This window comes from Macaca mulatta, chromosome 12, assembly GCF_049350105.2.
Source record: "Macaca mulatta isolate MMU2019108-1 chromosome 12, T2T-MMU8v2.0, whole genome shotgun sequence".
In the NCBI taxonomy this organism is placed as follows: Eukaryota; Metazoa; Chordata; class Mammalia; order Primates; family Cercopithecidae; genus Macaca; species Macaca mulatta.
In genome coordinates this window covers 86,425,108-86,443,467 of record NC_133417.1, presented here as the reverse complement: position 1 = coordinate 86,443,467, position 18,360 = coordinate 86,425,108, and the positions used below count along the sequence as shown (strand labels likewise).

General features: G+C 35.9%; 1 protein-coding gene across 2 annotated transcripts in view; it reads right to left on the bottom strand.

The window, feature by feature from the left end:
• Positions 1 to 18,360, bottom strand: part of ITGA4 (integrin subunit alpha 4) — an 83,071-nt gene that overhangs the window by 12,469 nt on the left and 52,242 nt on the right. For both annotated transcript variants that reach the window (XR_013401888.1, XM_001100929.5), the window contains exons 16-21: positions 17,070 to 17,219; positions 15,104 to 15,180; positions 4,953 to 5,103; positions 3,735 to 3,830; positions 3,002 to 3,081; positions 1,968 to 2,057 (exon numbers count right to left, since the gene is read on the bottom strand). Coding sequence is in view for 1 of the 2 variants with exons in the window: in XM_001100929.5 (XP_001100929.2) it covers positions 1,968 to 2,057; positions 3,002 to 3,081; positions 3,735 to 3,830; positions 4,953 to 5,103; positions 15,104 to 15,180; positions 17,070 to 17,219 (644 nt within the window). In the remaining variant the exon portion in view is untranslated. The remainder of the gene's footprint in view (positions 1 to 1,967; positions 2,058 to 3,001; positions 3,082 to 3,734; positions 3,831 to 4,952; positions 5,104 to 15,103; positions 15,181 to 17,069; positions 17,220 to 18,360) is intronic.

The following is an 18,360-nucleotide window of genomic DNA, read 5'->3' as shown; positions in this document are numbered from 1 at the left end:
TTTGATAACATAAAGAGTCTTTCTATAGACTGGATTATAGCATATTTAAAAGTCACCATGGAATACTTTTGGTTTTGTGGTCATATATACATTTTATTTAAAAAGAAATTAAATTGTGGCCGGGCATGGTCGCTCATGACTGTAATCCCAGCACTTTGTGATGCCAAGGTGGGCTCATCACCTGAGGTCAGGAGTTTGAGGGCAGTCTGGCCAACATGACGAAACCCCATCTCTACTAAAAATACAAAAAAACTTAGCTGGGCGTGGTGGTGCATGCCTGTAGTCCCAGCTACTCGGGAGGCTGAGGCAGGAGAATCGCTTGAACCCGAGAAGCGGAGGTTGCAGTGAGCTGAGGTCACACCACTGCCCTTCAGCATGGGCAATAGAGTGAGACTCTATCTCAAAAAAAAAAAAAAAAAAAGAAAGAAAAAGAAAAAGAAGGCCATGTTCTCTGACCTAGGTGACAGTATCTGTCCTCACTGATATTCTTTTCTTGCTTTCCACAACACTACACCTTGCTCATTCTACTGACCATTCCTGCTCTTTCAGCCCTTAAGTGGTTTATGTAAATTTGGCAAATGTGGGATAACTTCTTAGCTTTTTCCTAAGGTTCTCATACCTCAATTTCTGTTACCCATTTTTGAGTTATTTCTTCCCATCTCATGATCCCTGCTGGCTACTTATAATGAACCCCAAATCTGGGGAACAAGTCTAACATTATTAAGTATGATAAATTTTTTGTTACAATACAAGGCTGTCACTCTCTTTTAAAGGCCTGTGATTCAACATTTTTATCTGCAATAAACTTTAAGAAATATGTTTCTAGGGAGACCTCTACTCCATAAGGTGCTCACATTTGGCAGCTAATATTAGGTAATCCCAAATTAGAAACCCATGAAACAGGAAAGGAATCAGCATAGATTTAGGCAGTTTAACAGGTGAACATTCCTTATTCAAAATAATGAGATGTGAATAACAGAAAAATAGGAAGACACTCCATGAGCCAGGAGGAGTGACAAGATCAACACTGAAAACCAGGAAACATGCAGTGAACTTTTTATTTGCTTACTCGTGATTCTCTAGGTCTTACTCTGCTGTGAATGGCCTTTTTTCGCCTGTTTGCTTTATCTCAAACTTGATACTCAATTCCATCAGACACTGACATTTTACATTTACATGACTGTATATCACCTTTCTAAGTGGATAAAATGACTGGGGGACAGTTTAGATTTAGAGCAACAGGAAAGGCTCATCTGTCTATTTGTTCTGTAACTCATGTCTTCTGTATAAAAATGTAGTTCTAAGGACTAACAGCATGAATAAGTTCCAGTATAATTACTGAAGGTTTCCGTAAGCCCCCTTTAATTCTTTCTCCACACATCTCCTTCTTGGATGAGAGGGGGGTCCATTCAATCATTAAAATCACGAGGAAGCAATGAATTCTGGTACTTGGGCTGTAGTTGAGGAATCTGGTGATCCCATAGGTATAAAAAGTGGACAAGGGACACCTTGCAACCAGATCTCTCACATCGCAATCCATTTGCCACACGTGTAGATACGGGTCTGCAGAATAGTGATTTGGCTAAGTTCACACTTCTCTGAACTTCACATTTGACATGGGCATTGAGTATGATTATGCAAACTGCACACTTTCTAATTCCTGATTAGGATTACACAGTGCACAACTGAAAGGCTCAGTGTGGCCTTGCTAGCTTATTGGGGCTCTCCCAGTAAGAAATCTCCTCCAACAGGGTACTAGTTTGATGTAGTATCAGTGATGATTATAGAGTGCATTATTATAATGGACAGCTAAGTAAGGGACTATAAAAACGAGGTAATTATTAAAAGAGTATAGTACCGTTTTTATTTTAAAAAAATTCTAGAGTACAGTTTTTTCCATTAACGTAAGAAGCAAGGGAACTGTAAATCAGCTCTGAATTTGAAAGGAGGCCTTTGTGTCTACTTACCCATGAACAGTCAGCTTAACCTCATATTTTAAAGGTATTGCTACAGTCACTCTGCTGTGCTTTAGATTGTCCATTTCCCCTTCATTTTCACTACACAAATAGAAGACACCCTGTTAGAATTCATCAAGCAGAAAAATCTTCAGAGAGAACTAATTACATACCCTGTATACCTAATATACTCAGAGGTTTGCTTAGATGCTTTTTGACGAGTGGGGATAAAAGCAGATATGGCAGTGAAAATTTTTTAGGACAAGGTTGGCAGAAAATTTCTCTCATTAAACTGTTATCATTTGCTTCTAATGCTAGAGGAGTTTTTTTTTTTTTTAACAAATAGTTACATTTATTAGATTAAAAGTTGTTTCTTTAAAACATTTATGTTCTAGGTAGTACAAAAACCAAAATAAATAGGTAGTTTAGAAACAAATTTATTACTCTCTTTAGATTGAAGAAGTATTTTTGCAAGACTTAATTCAATGATCAAAGAAAGCACATCAATCATAAAAGTTTTTAAACCGTATAGCAAGTGTCGTACTGCCTTAACCTATCTTTATAATCAATTTTACTTATAGAGATTTTGAGGATGAGAGGGTGACCAAGTTGTTGTGTTAGGTAAAATGAAGTCCATCTTGATGTTTACTCTGAATTTTTAAAAATATGTTGAAACTTCACTCATGAAATAGTCATTAACGATTTCCTATTTACTCTAGGAGATATATCTATGTCAGTCATTGCCCTCACTTTTAAATCTTGTAGAGTTATTACTGTTTATTCTGTTTTTGATTTCAAATACACAGAGTGATTCGTGACACATCATGTCCACTCTAATCTAATCTAATAAATACTTAACATAGCTCAAGAGCTAAAACATTACCAGTCACTCCCATTTAACTATGTTGTTTGTTTTTTTTTAAAGCAGACCATGTAAGGGAAGTTTTCTCTTACAATTAATGGAACACAGTTTTATGGTTTTCCTAATCCCCCCCTCAAAATATGGGGGTACATTTCTAGTTCATTTTTTTAACAATAACTTATACCAGGTAGCATGCACTGTGATATTGAGGTCCTCTTCCGCTCTGCTGAGTGAGCTCACATCCAGGAGAAAGCTAATATCTATCTGTAAAACACAGAGCAGGAAAGCCCATTAAAAAAAAAAATCTTAAGTACATTTTTTATAATCTGAATTTTCTTCTTAAAAGTTTATGTTCTATGGAATGTAGAATTGAACCTATTCTAAAGGCATCAGCTACTCCTCCCTTGGCAGTAAGATTCAGGGAAGTTGTTGGGGTTGTGACAATTTTAAAGTACACACATTTACACAAGTAACATTCAGAGACAAAGGCGTCTCTGAATGTGAACGCAGGCAAGTCCAGACTGACAAAATTAGAAATGCTTTCACAACTTGAGTGAAGACTCTTGCCAAAAACACCTTTTTGTGTAGCAGAGGTAACATGCCTGGCAGACAGGACCACCTGGGGTGGGGGTGGCGGGGTGGGGAGTGTTGGGGAAGGGTGTGTAGGGGGAGCAAAATTCTGATTGACACATGCACATGTCCATTTCGATGTAAACATGCCACCCCCTTTAAAACAGCAAACATTGCCAAGAATATAAACACAAAGCTCAAAGATTTCAAGAACCAGTTTTATTTCATCATTCAGCTACCTACCCTAAGCTAAAATATTTATAACATTTTATATGCAACATAAAGATAGGGAAGAATAGAAAAATATTCATGATAGTGAACAAAAGGCATAAATGCAAAACACTTACCCTTGAGAGATGATCTACATATATATAGCCAATACTGCAGTCAAGTTGTACCATGCCAGAGTTATCTGTGACTTCACAGTTTATTTGCTTCTCTTCCTAATGGGAAAAATGAAACAACTGTTTTGGACAGGAAGGAAATAAAAAGTTTGTAACATATGTTTAAGGATGGTTATGGAAAGGAATATCCCAGAAGTATTTGCTTTCCTAGGAAAACTATTTTCTATTTGTTTATGTTTGAGATACATAGAAATATAAATAAATGATATAAATATGTGTATATGTGTGTATATATGTGTATATGTGTGTGTATAATATATATACAGACATATATATACGTATATATACACACATATGTACGTATATATACACATGTATATATATACACACATATATATGTATAGATGTATACCCTAATATTCAAACAGATTCTCCACAAAAAAAATTTCTGGACTTGTAGCTTTCATTCATCTTGGTATAGTCCCTATTTAATCCAGGGTCTGAATTCCTTGAAAAATCATGAGGCAAGGAATCCATAAGGTTCATATTTTAATGGCCCTCTTCTGTCTGGTATGTGAGAATGTGTTTAAGGTATTTAATCAAAATAGCTATAATCTCAATAGGTGTAATGAGGTTATAATTGCAATAAGTATAAAATGCTTTAAAAATACAGTCTGAATATCTGAGTTTCCACGGTTACTTTTGCTAGTATTGCAAACACTAGAGAAAGAAGGTAATAGATATTCGTGAGAGGTCAAAGGTCACTCCTGGTGTGAAGGTGTGGTCCCTGGACAAAAGACGAGTGAATTTGATAAAGGACAGAGAAAATTCCATTAATTGTCTGAGTGTCACCTTAAAATAAAGAACAGTAACTCTGGAGTCCAGGATGGAGGATCAATGTTACTTGTGCAAGGACCTCAATCAAGGGGCATACTATTTCAACATCAGACGTGTGCTGGCTACGGCAGTGAGAATGTAAAGGCACCCAAACAGCTTCCTCCTACTCCTAGCACTGGAAAACAGGAGGCTGATGATGCCTTTGGACTTTAGACCCAAGAACTTGCCATTCTGAGCAGGGGCACGGAAGAAGTCTGCAAATAACTAAGAGCCTAAATATTAAGACTTATACCCCAAATCAGTGAAGTGAATTCTACCATTTACTTTTAAAAAATTAAGTAAAATACTAAGTAGTATCATGCTATTGTGGTTTACAGTACTTACCAGCTCTAAAATCTTAATGAAGTAAAGACCCATGGGTAGTTTGACATGTAGAGTCGTTTCATATGCATCATCTCCAGCATTAAACAAGGACACATTCAACATTAATGTCTTCATACTCCCAACAGCAAGGTAGGTTTTATTTTCATGGGGCCTAAAAATTAAGTAATATTATTTGGTTCTTGTTTAGGTAATAAAAATCCCTCTCTCTCTCTCTGTATATAGGCATACAAGGATATATGTATGTAATTTATGCTGAACATAAAATACTAATTTTCTTGGAAAAACAATCATAGGATTGACCCTATGCAAGCAGATGTAAACCCATATTAAAAAGAACTCTTTCTCATGTTTTTGGTAAATTCAGTCACCTATTACCCAAGGAAAGTTTAATGAGCTATAATTAAAACGGCATCTTTTCTCATTTCTTTTCTGCGTAACCTCTCACTTCTATAATTTTAACATTTTCCTGATTTTTTCATAACGTTTTCTAAAGGCAAAGCAGTTTTTCTTTTCTTTCTTGCAAGCCTAAAATAGACATTGAACTAACTGCTGCCTGAATCAAGGGAGGAAAATGGAAGGAACTGGTAGAAAGGAGAAGACTAAAAGGAATGCTTGGTAGAAGTGAGCAGGGCAATGAGGAAGAACTACTATGTCCACCCACAAGTGCGTGGCACTAAAATCTGTGGGACTAGAATTAAAGTGTGAAGCAGCTGGTCACCCCCAACAGTAACTAGGCCAAATTTAAAAACAGAACTGGAGAAATGCTTCATCCTCCTGTGTATTGCAAAGTATAGATTGCTGCAAATCCACACATATGCATGAGTTCAAGTCCTGGCACTGCCAGCAGTTCTTTCCAGTGGGGAAGTAATTTAGCATTTTTAAGCCTCAGTCATCCTATTCCATACCACCTACCATTCAGTGAAGATCTGGGTCATGTATACTGTATGAAGCCCTTAGAATATTTTAAATATGAAGTATTTGAGACATAAGGAACTTATTAAAAGGCCATAGCTAGAATGTTCTAAAGTTCTGAAACAATTGCGAATTTCTACACAGTTCATTCTTTTTTCCCAGTGAGAGGGTTAGAACTGCTAGGTGCTAAGGAAAACTTTCTGTTACAGCATGTCATTTTATAAACTTTCCCCAAAGACAGAAGTTCTTAGATCTCTAGTAATTTAAAAATTGGAAAAATTAGTTCAAAGTCAAGAAGCATGTTACCCAAAGCAAAATATCTGGTGAGGATAGATAAAAAAGATAAATATCCACTTAGCAGTGCAGAATTTAGAAAGTTTCTTCAATAATGTTTAAATTGTGTCCTTTGAATCAACATTTGTAGAGAAGATTCGTGTTTGAAGAAACTTTTCATGGAAAGAGTAAAGATACAGTAGGAATTTAGTAGTTTTTGTGAATTGATTAAAGACAGAGTATGTAAGCACAGAGTTTAAGAACATGTTTCAAAATTTCTGCTTTTAAGTATTACTTGAAGATTCATGAATGAATATAATTGAAAGTTTCCATACAATAAATCAGGCACTAAGTTCATTGTTCCCAAATACCAACACACTTCACTCCTTCCTAGAGCTGATATAATAAAGGAGAGATGTGTAAATAAATGTAAAAAATAATACACAGATGAGCAAGAGTTATGAAGAGAGCTCTGAGAAACCACTTTTTGCCTGAGATAGTAAAGACATGATTTTTTTTCTTTCTCTACTACTATGGTTAAATTGGCTGCTCAGGAAACATTTTTTAAGTCTGAAAATGTCATGATTGAACCTAAATTCACTTGGATTGAGTTTCTAACTGATTTATCTGTCTCAAGTCATTCTCCTCTCCTTTAATCCAATCTTCACACTACCAGAGGGTCATTTTCAAGAAAGCAAACTAGATAATGTGTCTGTTAAGAACCTTACATTGCTTTCGAGATAAGAGTTCTGACTCCTTAGCATGACACAGAGGCCCTCGAGAGTTGGCCCCTGCTTCATCACTTTCACTGCACAATTCATTCTTTTGTCTCACAATTTTCTACAAACAGGTGTCTAATACATCAAGATGTTTTGTGTCTTCCTTCAAACTAGCACTCTGACGTCAACACCTCCTCTTCATGCATCTGACTTGTACTTATTCTTCAAGATTTAGCTTGGATGTCAATAATTCTTAGTTGTTCTTCCAGCTAAAACTCACTGTTAACCACCTTCACCTTGCACTGCTCTCCCCTAACAGCATAAGGTGGCAGCTTCTCACCTCTCCCAAAGTATACTGGGCACCTCTATAATAATGCGGTATTTTCACAATGTCAAGTCTCTGTCTGATTCCTCTCACCACTAGACTAATTTATCTTGGGGAGAAGATGCTGGATCGTGATTAACATGCTTTCTCAGAGCCTAAGAACATAGTATTACAAAAATATAAGCAGGTATGTACATGTCTGCATTAAACATAAAGAAGGGTTTGGTGGAGTCCAAGCAACATGTCAGAAAAAAAGGGAAATTATTGGATAAGTTATTGACTGTTAGAAGGTTATAAAAGTATCAGCATAAATACTGTCACGTTATAGCCTTAAGCCATGTTTATCTGTTCTATGATGGTATACAAATTCCAAATGCCTCACTAAGTAAGTAAATATCTAGTGTTACCACATTGTGATCTGTACCCCATCCAGAAAATCTAATGTTTTAGTGGTGATAAACCTACTGACATGACTTATAAATTAATGACATCATATGACCATGGCAAAATCAAAACTGCAAATGTGGTATGGTTTTTGAGAATTATTCTTATGAACCTCGGAATACGCAAATAAAATAACTTAGACATTTTTCCCTACTTTTATAACTCTAACTTCTAAGAAAACAGGCACTTCACTTAATGCTTGAAAGTTTTTCTATTTTAAACTTATCAGAGTATAATACATGCATAGAAAAATGCGCATAACCTAATTATACAGCTCAATATTTTTTATAAGATGAATACATGTGTTAAGCACGCAGATCAAGGAAAAAATATTAGCATCCCTACTGTAAAACCCTCTGGGATTTTTTTCTTCCAGTTATTGGCCCCACCCTCCTTGATTTTTAATAAGTTGGCTTTGCTCAATTTTGTACTTTATATAAATGTAATCTTTGAGTATCTGAGTATGTAATCTTTGAGTATCTGTTCTTTTGCATGGCTTTTATTCAAAATTTTGTGAGATTAACATATTGGTACACGTAGTTGTAAAACGTTTATTATTGGTGTATATAGTCCATTTTATGAATATGCCACATCTTATCCTTTCAATTATCCATGGGGCTTTTGACAATTTCCAATTTTGGAACTAATATAGTTTTTTGTTCGACATATACATGTAATTCTGTAGGCTAGATATATATTTATATCTATCTTTATGTTCCTATCTAGGAGAGATTCTTATAATTTTTTAACCCAGGATTAATTTCTTTAAAATATTTGAATCTTGGCTTATTTTGGCAACCAGCCTAAGTTATACTGACAAACTACGTTTATAAAACAAAATATACTATCAGGAACTTTTAATAAAAATATATATACTTTAGAATTTCCATGTAAAAAGCAAGCATATCATAGAGTAGAGGTCTGTAAACTACTGCCTGAAGGCCAAATTCATATGTCTGCCTACTTTAGTAAATAAAGTTCTATGAGAACACAGCCATGCTTTTGCACTACAGTGACAGAGTCGAGTACAGAGTCGAGTAGTTGGGACAGAGATCTCTGTCCCACAAAAACTCAAATATGTACTATCTGTCCCTTCACAGATTAAAGATGCAGGCACTTGCTTCAGAGCAATCCGATTGATGAGTAAATTAATTACAAAATAAACATATAACATATTGCCATATTTAATTGAAATCTATTTGTACTATTCTGACTATAATAGAAACTTCATTGTTTCAGATGGCATAGGATGCAGTTCTTTACCCCAATAAGCCATACAGAATTAGAGAAAATGATCCCCCACTCCTCATAACTCCTCCAGACATGGAGAAGAAAGGAAAGAATGCTACTTCCATATGCATCATCTCTACGTTGGGATCCTTGATGTGAGCAGTTGGATATGCTGGAAGAATGTGTAATAACAAACAAAGCAGTAATTCTAAACCCTGGGCACTACTGCAGGGTGGAGGAGTCTGAGTGACAGTGTGCTACCACAACATTTTAGGGAATGGCTGTGATTTACTCATGCCTGTGTTGTAAAGCTTGGGGTTAAGTAGTATGCATCTGCTTGGTGTCACTGTTAAATGGGAGAGAGGAAATGTGTGGGAATATGGCTGTCCCACATCCCCCCCCTCACCACCCCAACTCTATAATCATGTTAGGACTAAAGCAACCTAAGAGGTTCTAAAAGTAAACTTCAGCTTGACATTAAAGTTTAATTAAGACTTGTAGAAGAGCTGCCCAGAAATAGACATTTATAAAATATTCTGGCTTGTAACCAAAGCATTAGTCACTGAACACCTTTGGGAAAGAAGTTGGCACTTAGACAAGCAACAGAAGGTGAAAGCACTGCATAAACAGCTAGGTTCCAAGACAACAGCAAATTAAAGAGAAACACAATGGTCACATTTCAGCAGCTAGATTCCTGGTTTATTTTCCATTTTTAAGCTATTTTGCCACATTACCATAATTACAATTCTACTTTTTTTCCCCCAAATATACATCTTACTGTAAATTGATTCATTAACAAGATGCTCTCAGAAAGATACCTACCAGCTTCCTCTGTGAGACATAATAAAGAACCAGGTGCACATCTGGAAGTGCGACAAGACTGAATCAGAGCTGTCCCCGGGACTCATAGTTCATTCTTCATTAAAACATGCATAATGCAGACTTGAAATTTACAAAGCAGCCTAGAATCCATGTAACTTAAACAAATCAAGGTACTGTGTACGTACAGAATCATAACTTAATAAGTGACAGAGGAAAAACAGAAAAATGATGTACTGCAGCACCAGGCTCTATGTTTTTTTCTGAGTGAATAATAGAGCTTTATTTTGCAAGAAATGCTCCCCAAGTCTTAGTATAATGAATTCATCTTGTCTGCCTAAAATGAATTAGGGCTTGATAGCTAACTTGTTTTTAATCAAGATGCTAGAATAAAATATAATGTAAACTGATACCACACTTCACTATGTCAAGACACACGACTCATTTATTTGACAAAAGAGTAACCTGCAGCAAGTAGCCTACAGGCCTAAGTAAAATTTTTATCTTTTTTTCCTTTACTACTGACTTCAGGGAAAAACACAACACTGAAAAATTCTTGCCCATTGGAATAGACAGATTACCTGACATTTAGGAATATTTTATTAAAGACAGGCAAACTCACTGAGGTTAAGGGGAGAAGAGCAGAAAAACCTAAATTGAAAGATTGAACCAGTAATTAACATGTCTTAGTTTATAAAGCATATAATTCATTCTCCCACAACTTTATGCGGTCAGTGAGGCAAATATTCCTACTATTTCCATTTTAAAAATGGACAATTTCATCAGACTAGCTCTTTGGGGGATTAACAGTATAGTGGCAGATGTTGCTCATTGCTCATTGTCTAGCCAACAGTGATTTCCCTTCTTAGCTGCCAACAGAGCCCTGGATTATGCAGGTGACAGGCAGCATTCCCTTAATATTTCAGAAGACAGACCTCTAGGTTCAACTCCAGAGAATGTATCACAATAACAAAATAATTGAATCAGGATCAATTTACTGTGATCATGATGACTCCATTCTCCTTCAACCATGACAGAATCAGGGATAAACAGGTGACACAGGTCTGGTTAATCAGAATACATCTAATGAGGCACTGCCCTTCCTGGAAGGGCAACTTAAAGGGGACAAAGCACTTTTGCTCTTTTCCCTTCTCTCCTGCTTGATGCTGCCCAGCTGTACTGTGATCATGAGGAAAAGCTGAGAGAGCTGGAAAGCTAACCATCAATGTCCTGTCTTTGATAGCTGTTCACCAAACCTGTGAACATCCTTCCTCAAGACTGCTTATTATGCAAAATAATATCTTTATTGTCGAAGTCACTATTATTTAATACTCTAAAACTTGCAATTAGAAGTATTCCTAACAGATACAGAAGCAATTGTTCAGGGAAAGCTTACATCACTCATTCTGGAAGCACAACTGAGGTGCAGAAATGTATTGCGGTGTCATTTACATGAGTAATCTGTATCGAGGATTTGATTTTAAACTTCCTATGTGGTGGCTAATACCTTCTATTATATTTGCAATCTTGAAGTCATGTTGGTTCATCTTTACTTTGCACTGGAAGTCCTTTTAAATGTAGTTTATTGTCCTAAGCATTTAGACATACAGGAGGAAGCCTCAACTTAATGAAGAGATGAGAGAGAGTGGATAAGCACTGCTTAGTGTACTACTGACAGTTTATTATTGTGGTCTTCAGAAACTCATGTTCTTTACTGAGTAAATACATTTACCTAAAACAGGTTTATAGCTCTGGGGTGCATAAATACCATTAGTGCCAGCAGAGTTATAGCTGGGAGAATGCATGAAACATATGGTCACAATTCTACTGTTTCTGAGAAAGGGGAGAGGACACCTCTGTGGGAGAGACATATTTTTGTCTGATAGAGTATAATTTACTAGAACACAAAGCACTTTGTCAGAACCTTTCACTGTGAGTCTAAGAAATTAATTAGAAGCGCTCTCATCTGAAAGTTCCTCAAATAAATTATCATTTATCTAACAGAAATACATAGCCTGTAACTTTCTTAGTTGATTAAAAAAACATGGTGCCTACTACTTTATATGGACATTCATGCCACTTCAAACCTTGTAAGACTGCAACTACTGAGTCAGTCACAGCCAGCTATATTTTCAGGATATAAAGTTTATATGCAGAATTATGTATAGAATTGGCAATGTTTCATTTTATCGCCAAACTAAAAAATCTTATCTATAGAAATTCCAACCACAATATATCAAAAATAGTAATGACTTTTATTGAGCCTTCGTGTAAATCAGGCTTTGCACTAGGCACTTGGTCTGCATTATTACCCTTTAAGACAACCTTAAAAAGTTGGTACTATTTTTATCCACTTAGCAATGAGGAAAGAGGTCTAGAGAGGTTAAAAGTCTTCTCTGAAAAGGTCACTAGTAATACAGTAGATATGGGATTTGAACCAGGTCAGCTTGACTTCAAATCTGGAAGCTCTTCACCACCACCACATTGGTTCTTAGGTTTCAGTGTGATAAGAACTTGGAGCTCTATTAATTGTGAAGATCTGTGGCCTGGTCCCCTTTAGTTCTGACTTGGATGGTCTGGGGCCTAGGAACCTGCATTTCTTTCAAGCATCCAGGTGATTCTCATAAAGGTGGCTTAGAGACAACACCTCAAGAAACACAGCCTTACACTCCATTTAAAATCATTATGCCATTTAAAATCATAATGGGTTTGATAGGCTACAAGAAATATCGCTCTCAATTAAAAGTGCAAAGTAGGTATTTTGTTGTGAAAAAACATGTAACAAAGAAAAAGAATTCATTAAGATGAATTTTCATTCTTCAGGAAAGAAGCATAGTTAGTAATATTTTCTTATAAACGTCAATGTCTCATTTTCTCGTAGGCCAGAGACTGCAATGAAAGGTGATAGCACAAGCGTCTGATTTAAGAAAATGAAAACACTCCTTTACATGCAACTTAGAAAAGATTTCCCCCACACAACTCGTTTTCTTATCAAAGACACATGAGGGTAAAAACACCAAGACAATTAGGCAGTTTAGGAAGAAAATAAATACAGAAATGGGAAGATTATAAGTTATTCAACTAAGAAATCAACAAAGGCACCGCCCTACATGCTGGGATACAAAGTAGTCAGTAGTCACTGTTTTTGGATTATCTGAGCAGTTAATCTGGGTAACTTAAGTATAAAGTCCAATCATCAATCAAATAGGTCAAGGCTTTTTGACCCTGCACTATGGACTCTCAGGCTAAACTGACATTACCTAAGTAAAAATAATTGATTCTCGGCCGTATGTGATCCTACCACAGTAGGGTATTGAACCCTATTTGTCAACTTTTTTACTTATTCCTAGTGGACTCCCTGTCCTTTATCATAATAGCTATTTTGATTTTTTTTCCATTCCTTTCAAGTTCCCAAACATATCTTCAATGCCTTCAATTACCATATATAAACTTGCTTTTTATCCTAGCCATCCATGAGTTCTCTGTATTTCCCTTCCTTCCACACTGAAATTTCTTAATGTCAAGCACCCTTTCATAGCTTGTTAGCTTAAGATAAAGAGATTCTTAACTAAGGCTAATTCCTCTACCTATGAATCTGATCCCTTTTGGGATCTTGTTCCATTCTCAGCAAACCTCTCCAGTCACCTGCAGCGCTTCAGGCACTGTTAGGCATTGGGAGCACAAAGATGAAAGGACAGGACCCTGCTTTGCAGCAGCTTCCAGGACAGTGTGGAGACAGACTCTCAATAATCGTGAGCAGAGTGCCATAGGACCAAGGGCACAACAGAACTTAAGTTTAAGTAGCTGAACAACAGGGGGCTTCCCCTAGGAAACAGCTGAGATTTAAAAGATAAATAAAAGTGAATCAGGTAGATAGGCAGAAGAAGTGAGAAGATACAGAGGTTCAGGAGAGCATGGCACAGCCAAACAACTGTAAGTATTCAGACATTGATGGAAAAACTCCCTGGGGAATTGGTGAAAAATACCATCCAGGAGTTTAGATTTTAAGTCTAAAATGAGCCACTGAAGCACTGTTATCACATGTGTATGTTAATGCAAAATCAAAGGCCAGTATCCTAGAAAGCAGGAGAACTTAGTGACTAGGTAGTATAGTGAGTGCCTAGTTTGGAGTAATAGTGCTGTAGAGATATCAAAGCATGATGGATAAGAAAGACATCTAGGTGGTAGCGTTGTAGAACTTAATAGTTCTGGATATCAAGAACAAGAAAGAGAAAAGAATGCAGATTGAGCCCTAGGTTTCTGGCTTTGGTAACTTTCTAACAGCCTTGTCATTCCTGGATAGTGCCTGGGCAGATTGAAACTATAGGGCACCCAAAAGGACATGTCTAATAGGGAATTTGATATGTGGGTGGGTGTGAAACTCAAGAGACACTGGTTTAGGCTCATTTGGCTACTTCTGCACTAAGAGTTCTATCTTGGCATTTGCCAGTGATGCCCATTTTTTTTGCCACCAGTCACATTTTATTAATAACTGCTGACTTCCATGACCTTTCTTTAGACATTATGCTATCTGATCTTTTTACAAATTTTACAATATTGTCTCCCTTTTCTCCATTGGCTATTTCACCAGGGACTTGGTTCTCTTTAATTCCTTGAAGATGCCTTCTCAGTCTCCTACAGGGACTCCCCATTTTTAATCTCCTTGAATAAAACTGTTCCCTAAGATTTGATCCATAATTTTTTCCTCTATAAAATTCACATTTCTATCCCTTGGGCCATCTCACAAGTCACTAATGGATAGAGGAACTTCCAAACATAATCCTGAACTAGATTTTCAAGCGGAATGCCACATATAAAAGTCCCTCCAAATTCAACATGCCCCAGATTAAAGCTGCTCCATTTATATCCCAATCTCCCAAAAATAGTTCTCTGTTTTCCTGCCCTGTCACTGATGCATCTGCTTCCCCTCTTTCACTTGTCTTCTATGATCAATCCTCAACCTGAAGTGTTCATTCTGTCTCTCTCTCTGGTCCTTGTTTTCACATCATCTCTTTGATATGCAAAATGATTTGAATATAGGGGATCCAGATATGATACAAAATTGCAGTGGTTTATTTGGCATCATAAAATAATGACAGCAACCAACAATTATCCAGTCTTTGCTTTGTGCTGGATGCTATTCTAAAGCACATCACATCTATTTCCTTTTTCTCTGTTTCCCCTTCTATGAATTTAGAAGAGCAAGATGGTTTAATCCTTTTTAAATTTGTCATACTTGGATTATATATCAGTCTGAGTGATATAAACAATTTTCTGGGCAATAAAAAAACTAACCATTGTGTTGCTAATTCTTTAAATGCTGTTAATTTTCAAGGGTTAGCTCTTATTCCTTTTCTTTTGGGAATGCAAATGCACACACTCATTACCCCCCCTTGATGAATAACAGAGACTATACCACATATACTTACTTGAAAAACCCAATCTTTGCAGAAACCTGTAAATCAGCAGAACAATTTTCATGGGCACAAAACCTTGCAAAGCTTATCTGGAAATAAAATGACAATGTTTTTTATTTTGATTTAATCAGCAAGTATATATATATATTTTAAAGAAGATGACATCTGTGATGCATGAGAAAAATAAAATTGATACATCAAATTGACAACTCTTTATCTCTTTTAAAAAGTTCAATGTAAGAATTAGTAGGGTTCAAATGACAATTACTTGCAGGGCTAAAGGAGCTAAGTTCTAAATAGGTAAAATTTAAAGCCCAAATTTTATAAGTGAAATAGATTTGGAAAAAAAGTTAAAGGCATTGAAGGAGCCTATTAGCTACCAAGATTTTTTTTTCATTGGGTTCCTCTCAATTTTCTGGTGCTGCAGTTTGATCCCATTTATTACACGTAAGTAATGGCACTTAATTTTGGCAGATGTTGTGACAGTGATTTTATATTCACTGAAATTAGCTACATGGAGATACTTAGAAATTTTACGTAGAGGAAACATTGAACAAAATTAAATAAGGGTTCCAGAATTTAACTAACTCTGAACTTTTTAATAAGATCAATAAATACTACAAAGGACCTAGGAAGACCCAAGGCATAAGCTGGACAAAAGGAAAAAATGGAGAGAGATAAAAGGGAAGATAATGGGAATAGGTAAAGAGAGACAGATGCAGAAAGCAAAGAGAGATCTAGAAAGTCAGAAGGAGCCAGGCTCATTAAGTGTGAAGTGACTAGAGTACTGTCAAATAGCGTGCCTACAGTTGGGGGAGAAGTGTAAATATCTCTTTAAATAAATATGATTTTTTTCCTCTCATTTCTATTGGTAAAGCAGGTTGTTCTAAGAATCAAAATATAAATTAATATAACTACAAATTGCTAAGGTTTTGGCTTGTGTACTTGCAATATTGATTTTCACTATTAGAGACATTTACAAAGAGCTGATGTTGAAGACTGAAGTTTAACAGAACAGTAAAACAGCCCCTGACTTCCGTAAATATTTTCATATGAGGGTATAGGGAAAAATATGCTCTTCAGTTATCTTCATTTGATCCTGTATTCTAGACTAGACTAATGGTGATTGTAAGCTCAATTATCTTAAAGTGACTATGGGGCAATTTTGTCTGGACAGGATATGAACTAGACCTTTAAATGTCCCTTTCATCTTTTACATTCTGTGTGTCATTAGTGAACATTTTAATGAAGGCTTTTTACAATGCCCAGACACATCCTGTTTTTGGACAAACACTATGTCTTTGTGTTGGCAGACAGTAAAGGTCTGAACAACAGGACTCCTGAGAATAAATACATTGTCAGTGAAACTTAAATATTTTGGGATAATTTAGAAAACAGTTCACTGGTTAGAATGTAGGATCCATCTCAAATGCAACTGATCCCGGGATGTGGCTGAAAAATGGATTTTTTAAAAGAAATTATTGTATTTAACATAAACACATGTGTCTGTAAATGGATAAAACTAAGCAAGGAAATTTGATTATGAAGACTTGAGTGAATCTGTGAGTAGGATGAAAGCAAGGGAGACAGAGAATGAGAAGAGGAAGATAAACTGAGGACACATGATGACACTGAATAACTAACTTATAAATACAACCTTCTCCCATTATGATTTCTCTCTAGTAATACCTCTCTTCACTGGCAAGCCATCAAAAATAGAACAGTAGCATTTTATATGATAATCTACTGTTGTGATTAAATGCATATTTTAAAATGTTCAGTTCAATATCCTAAAGGGAATATAAACAATTTAAAGAAATGAAAAACAAGGCACATCATAAATCTATTTTTATGTTTTTAAAAATTCATAAAATTAAAAAAAATTCTGACATATAGTTCACTTCTTCAGGATGATGCCATATTTTAAAAATTTAGTTAAATGCCACATAATAATTTGGATAAAGGAAAATATTCCTACTGTTTTTTTAATTATGTCTTTTTCTTTCTTCTGCTGAAGAATTGGCTGAAGTGGTGGGAATTCCTCTGTGCTTCGTTTACTGATGACGTGAGGACCAAGGTGGTAAGCAGCTTCAATCTGAATTGGGGTAAGGATGTCCCGCACATCTTTCTAAGGAAAATAACAACCATATGAATTAATAACAAAAACAAGCATGTAGATTAAAAAAATATAAAACTTCTCTCCTGAATAAGGCCAAACACCGTACATGGAAGACAAAGCAAATACTTATCTTTCATCTAAACTGTTAAAAAAATGAAGATGTATATTTCTTCATATCACACAAAAGCATTTATGTTTCTTATGAAAAACACAAAAAGAATAAAAATGAAAAATAATACCATCCAATAATAGTTATAAAGGTCTATACTTGGGAGTATTTTCTTCTGTGCTATTTTCTATGCATTTAAAAGATAACTTGGTATTATACGCATTTTTCATGATAAACTTTTTATAAATCATTTCAAAGTGCTTTTTATCCCATTTAACATTACCCTATATGTTTTCTCTCTCTCAGTAACATTTCAATTAAATTTGATTCATTTGACTCCAGATATTATAAAACATCCTTTTTAGTTATTCCCTTTTTTTTTCTTTTCTTTTCTTCTTTTTTTTTCTTTTCTTTTCTTCTTCTTCTTCTTCTTCTTTTTTTTTTTTTTTTAAGAGATGGGATCTCCCTCTATCAGCAGACTGGAATGAAGTATAGCTCACCACAGTTCTGAACTCCTGGGCTCAAGCGATCCTTCTTCTTCAGCTTCAGAGTAGCTAGGACTACATGTGTGCACCACCATGCCCAGCCAATTTTTTCATATTTATAGAGGCAGGGTCTTGCAATGTTTCCAGACTGGTCTTGAACTCCTGGGCTCAAGGGCTTCTCCAGTCTTGGCCTCCCAAAGAGCTGGGATTACAGGTGTGAGCCACCATACCCAGCCCTTTTCTTTCTTTATGGAACTCTTCTATCATATTTTCTAACAGATATTGAATGGTATATAGGCAAATTATTTGTTTTGTACATCTAATTGTATATACTGGTCACTTTACTGATTTTCTTATTAGTTGTTAAAGTTTTTTTTTTTTTTTTTTTTTTTTCGGTTTTGAGTCAGAGTCTTGCTCTGTCACCCAGGCTTGAGGGCAGTGGCGTGATCTCAGCTCACTACAATCTCCCTCTCCTGGGTTCAAATGATCCTCCCACTTCAGTCATCTGAGTAGCTGGAATTACAGACATGCACAACCACACCCAGCTAATTTTTGT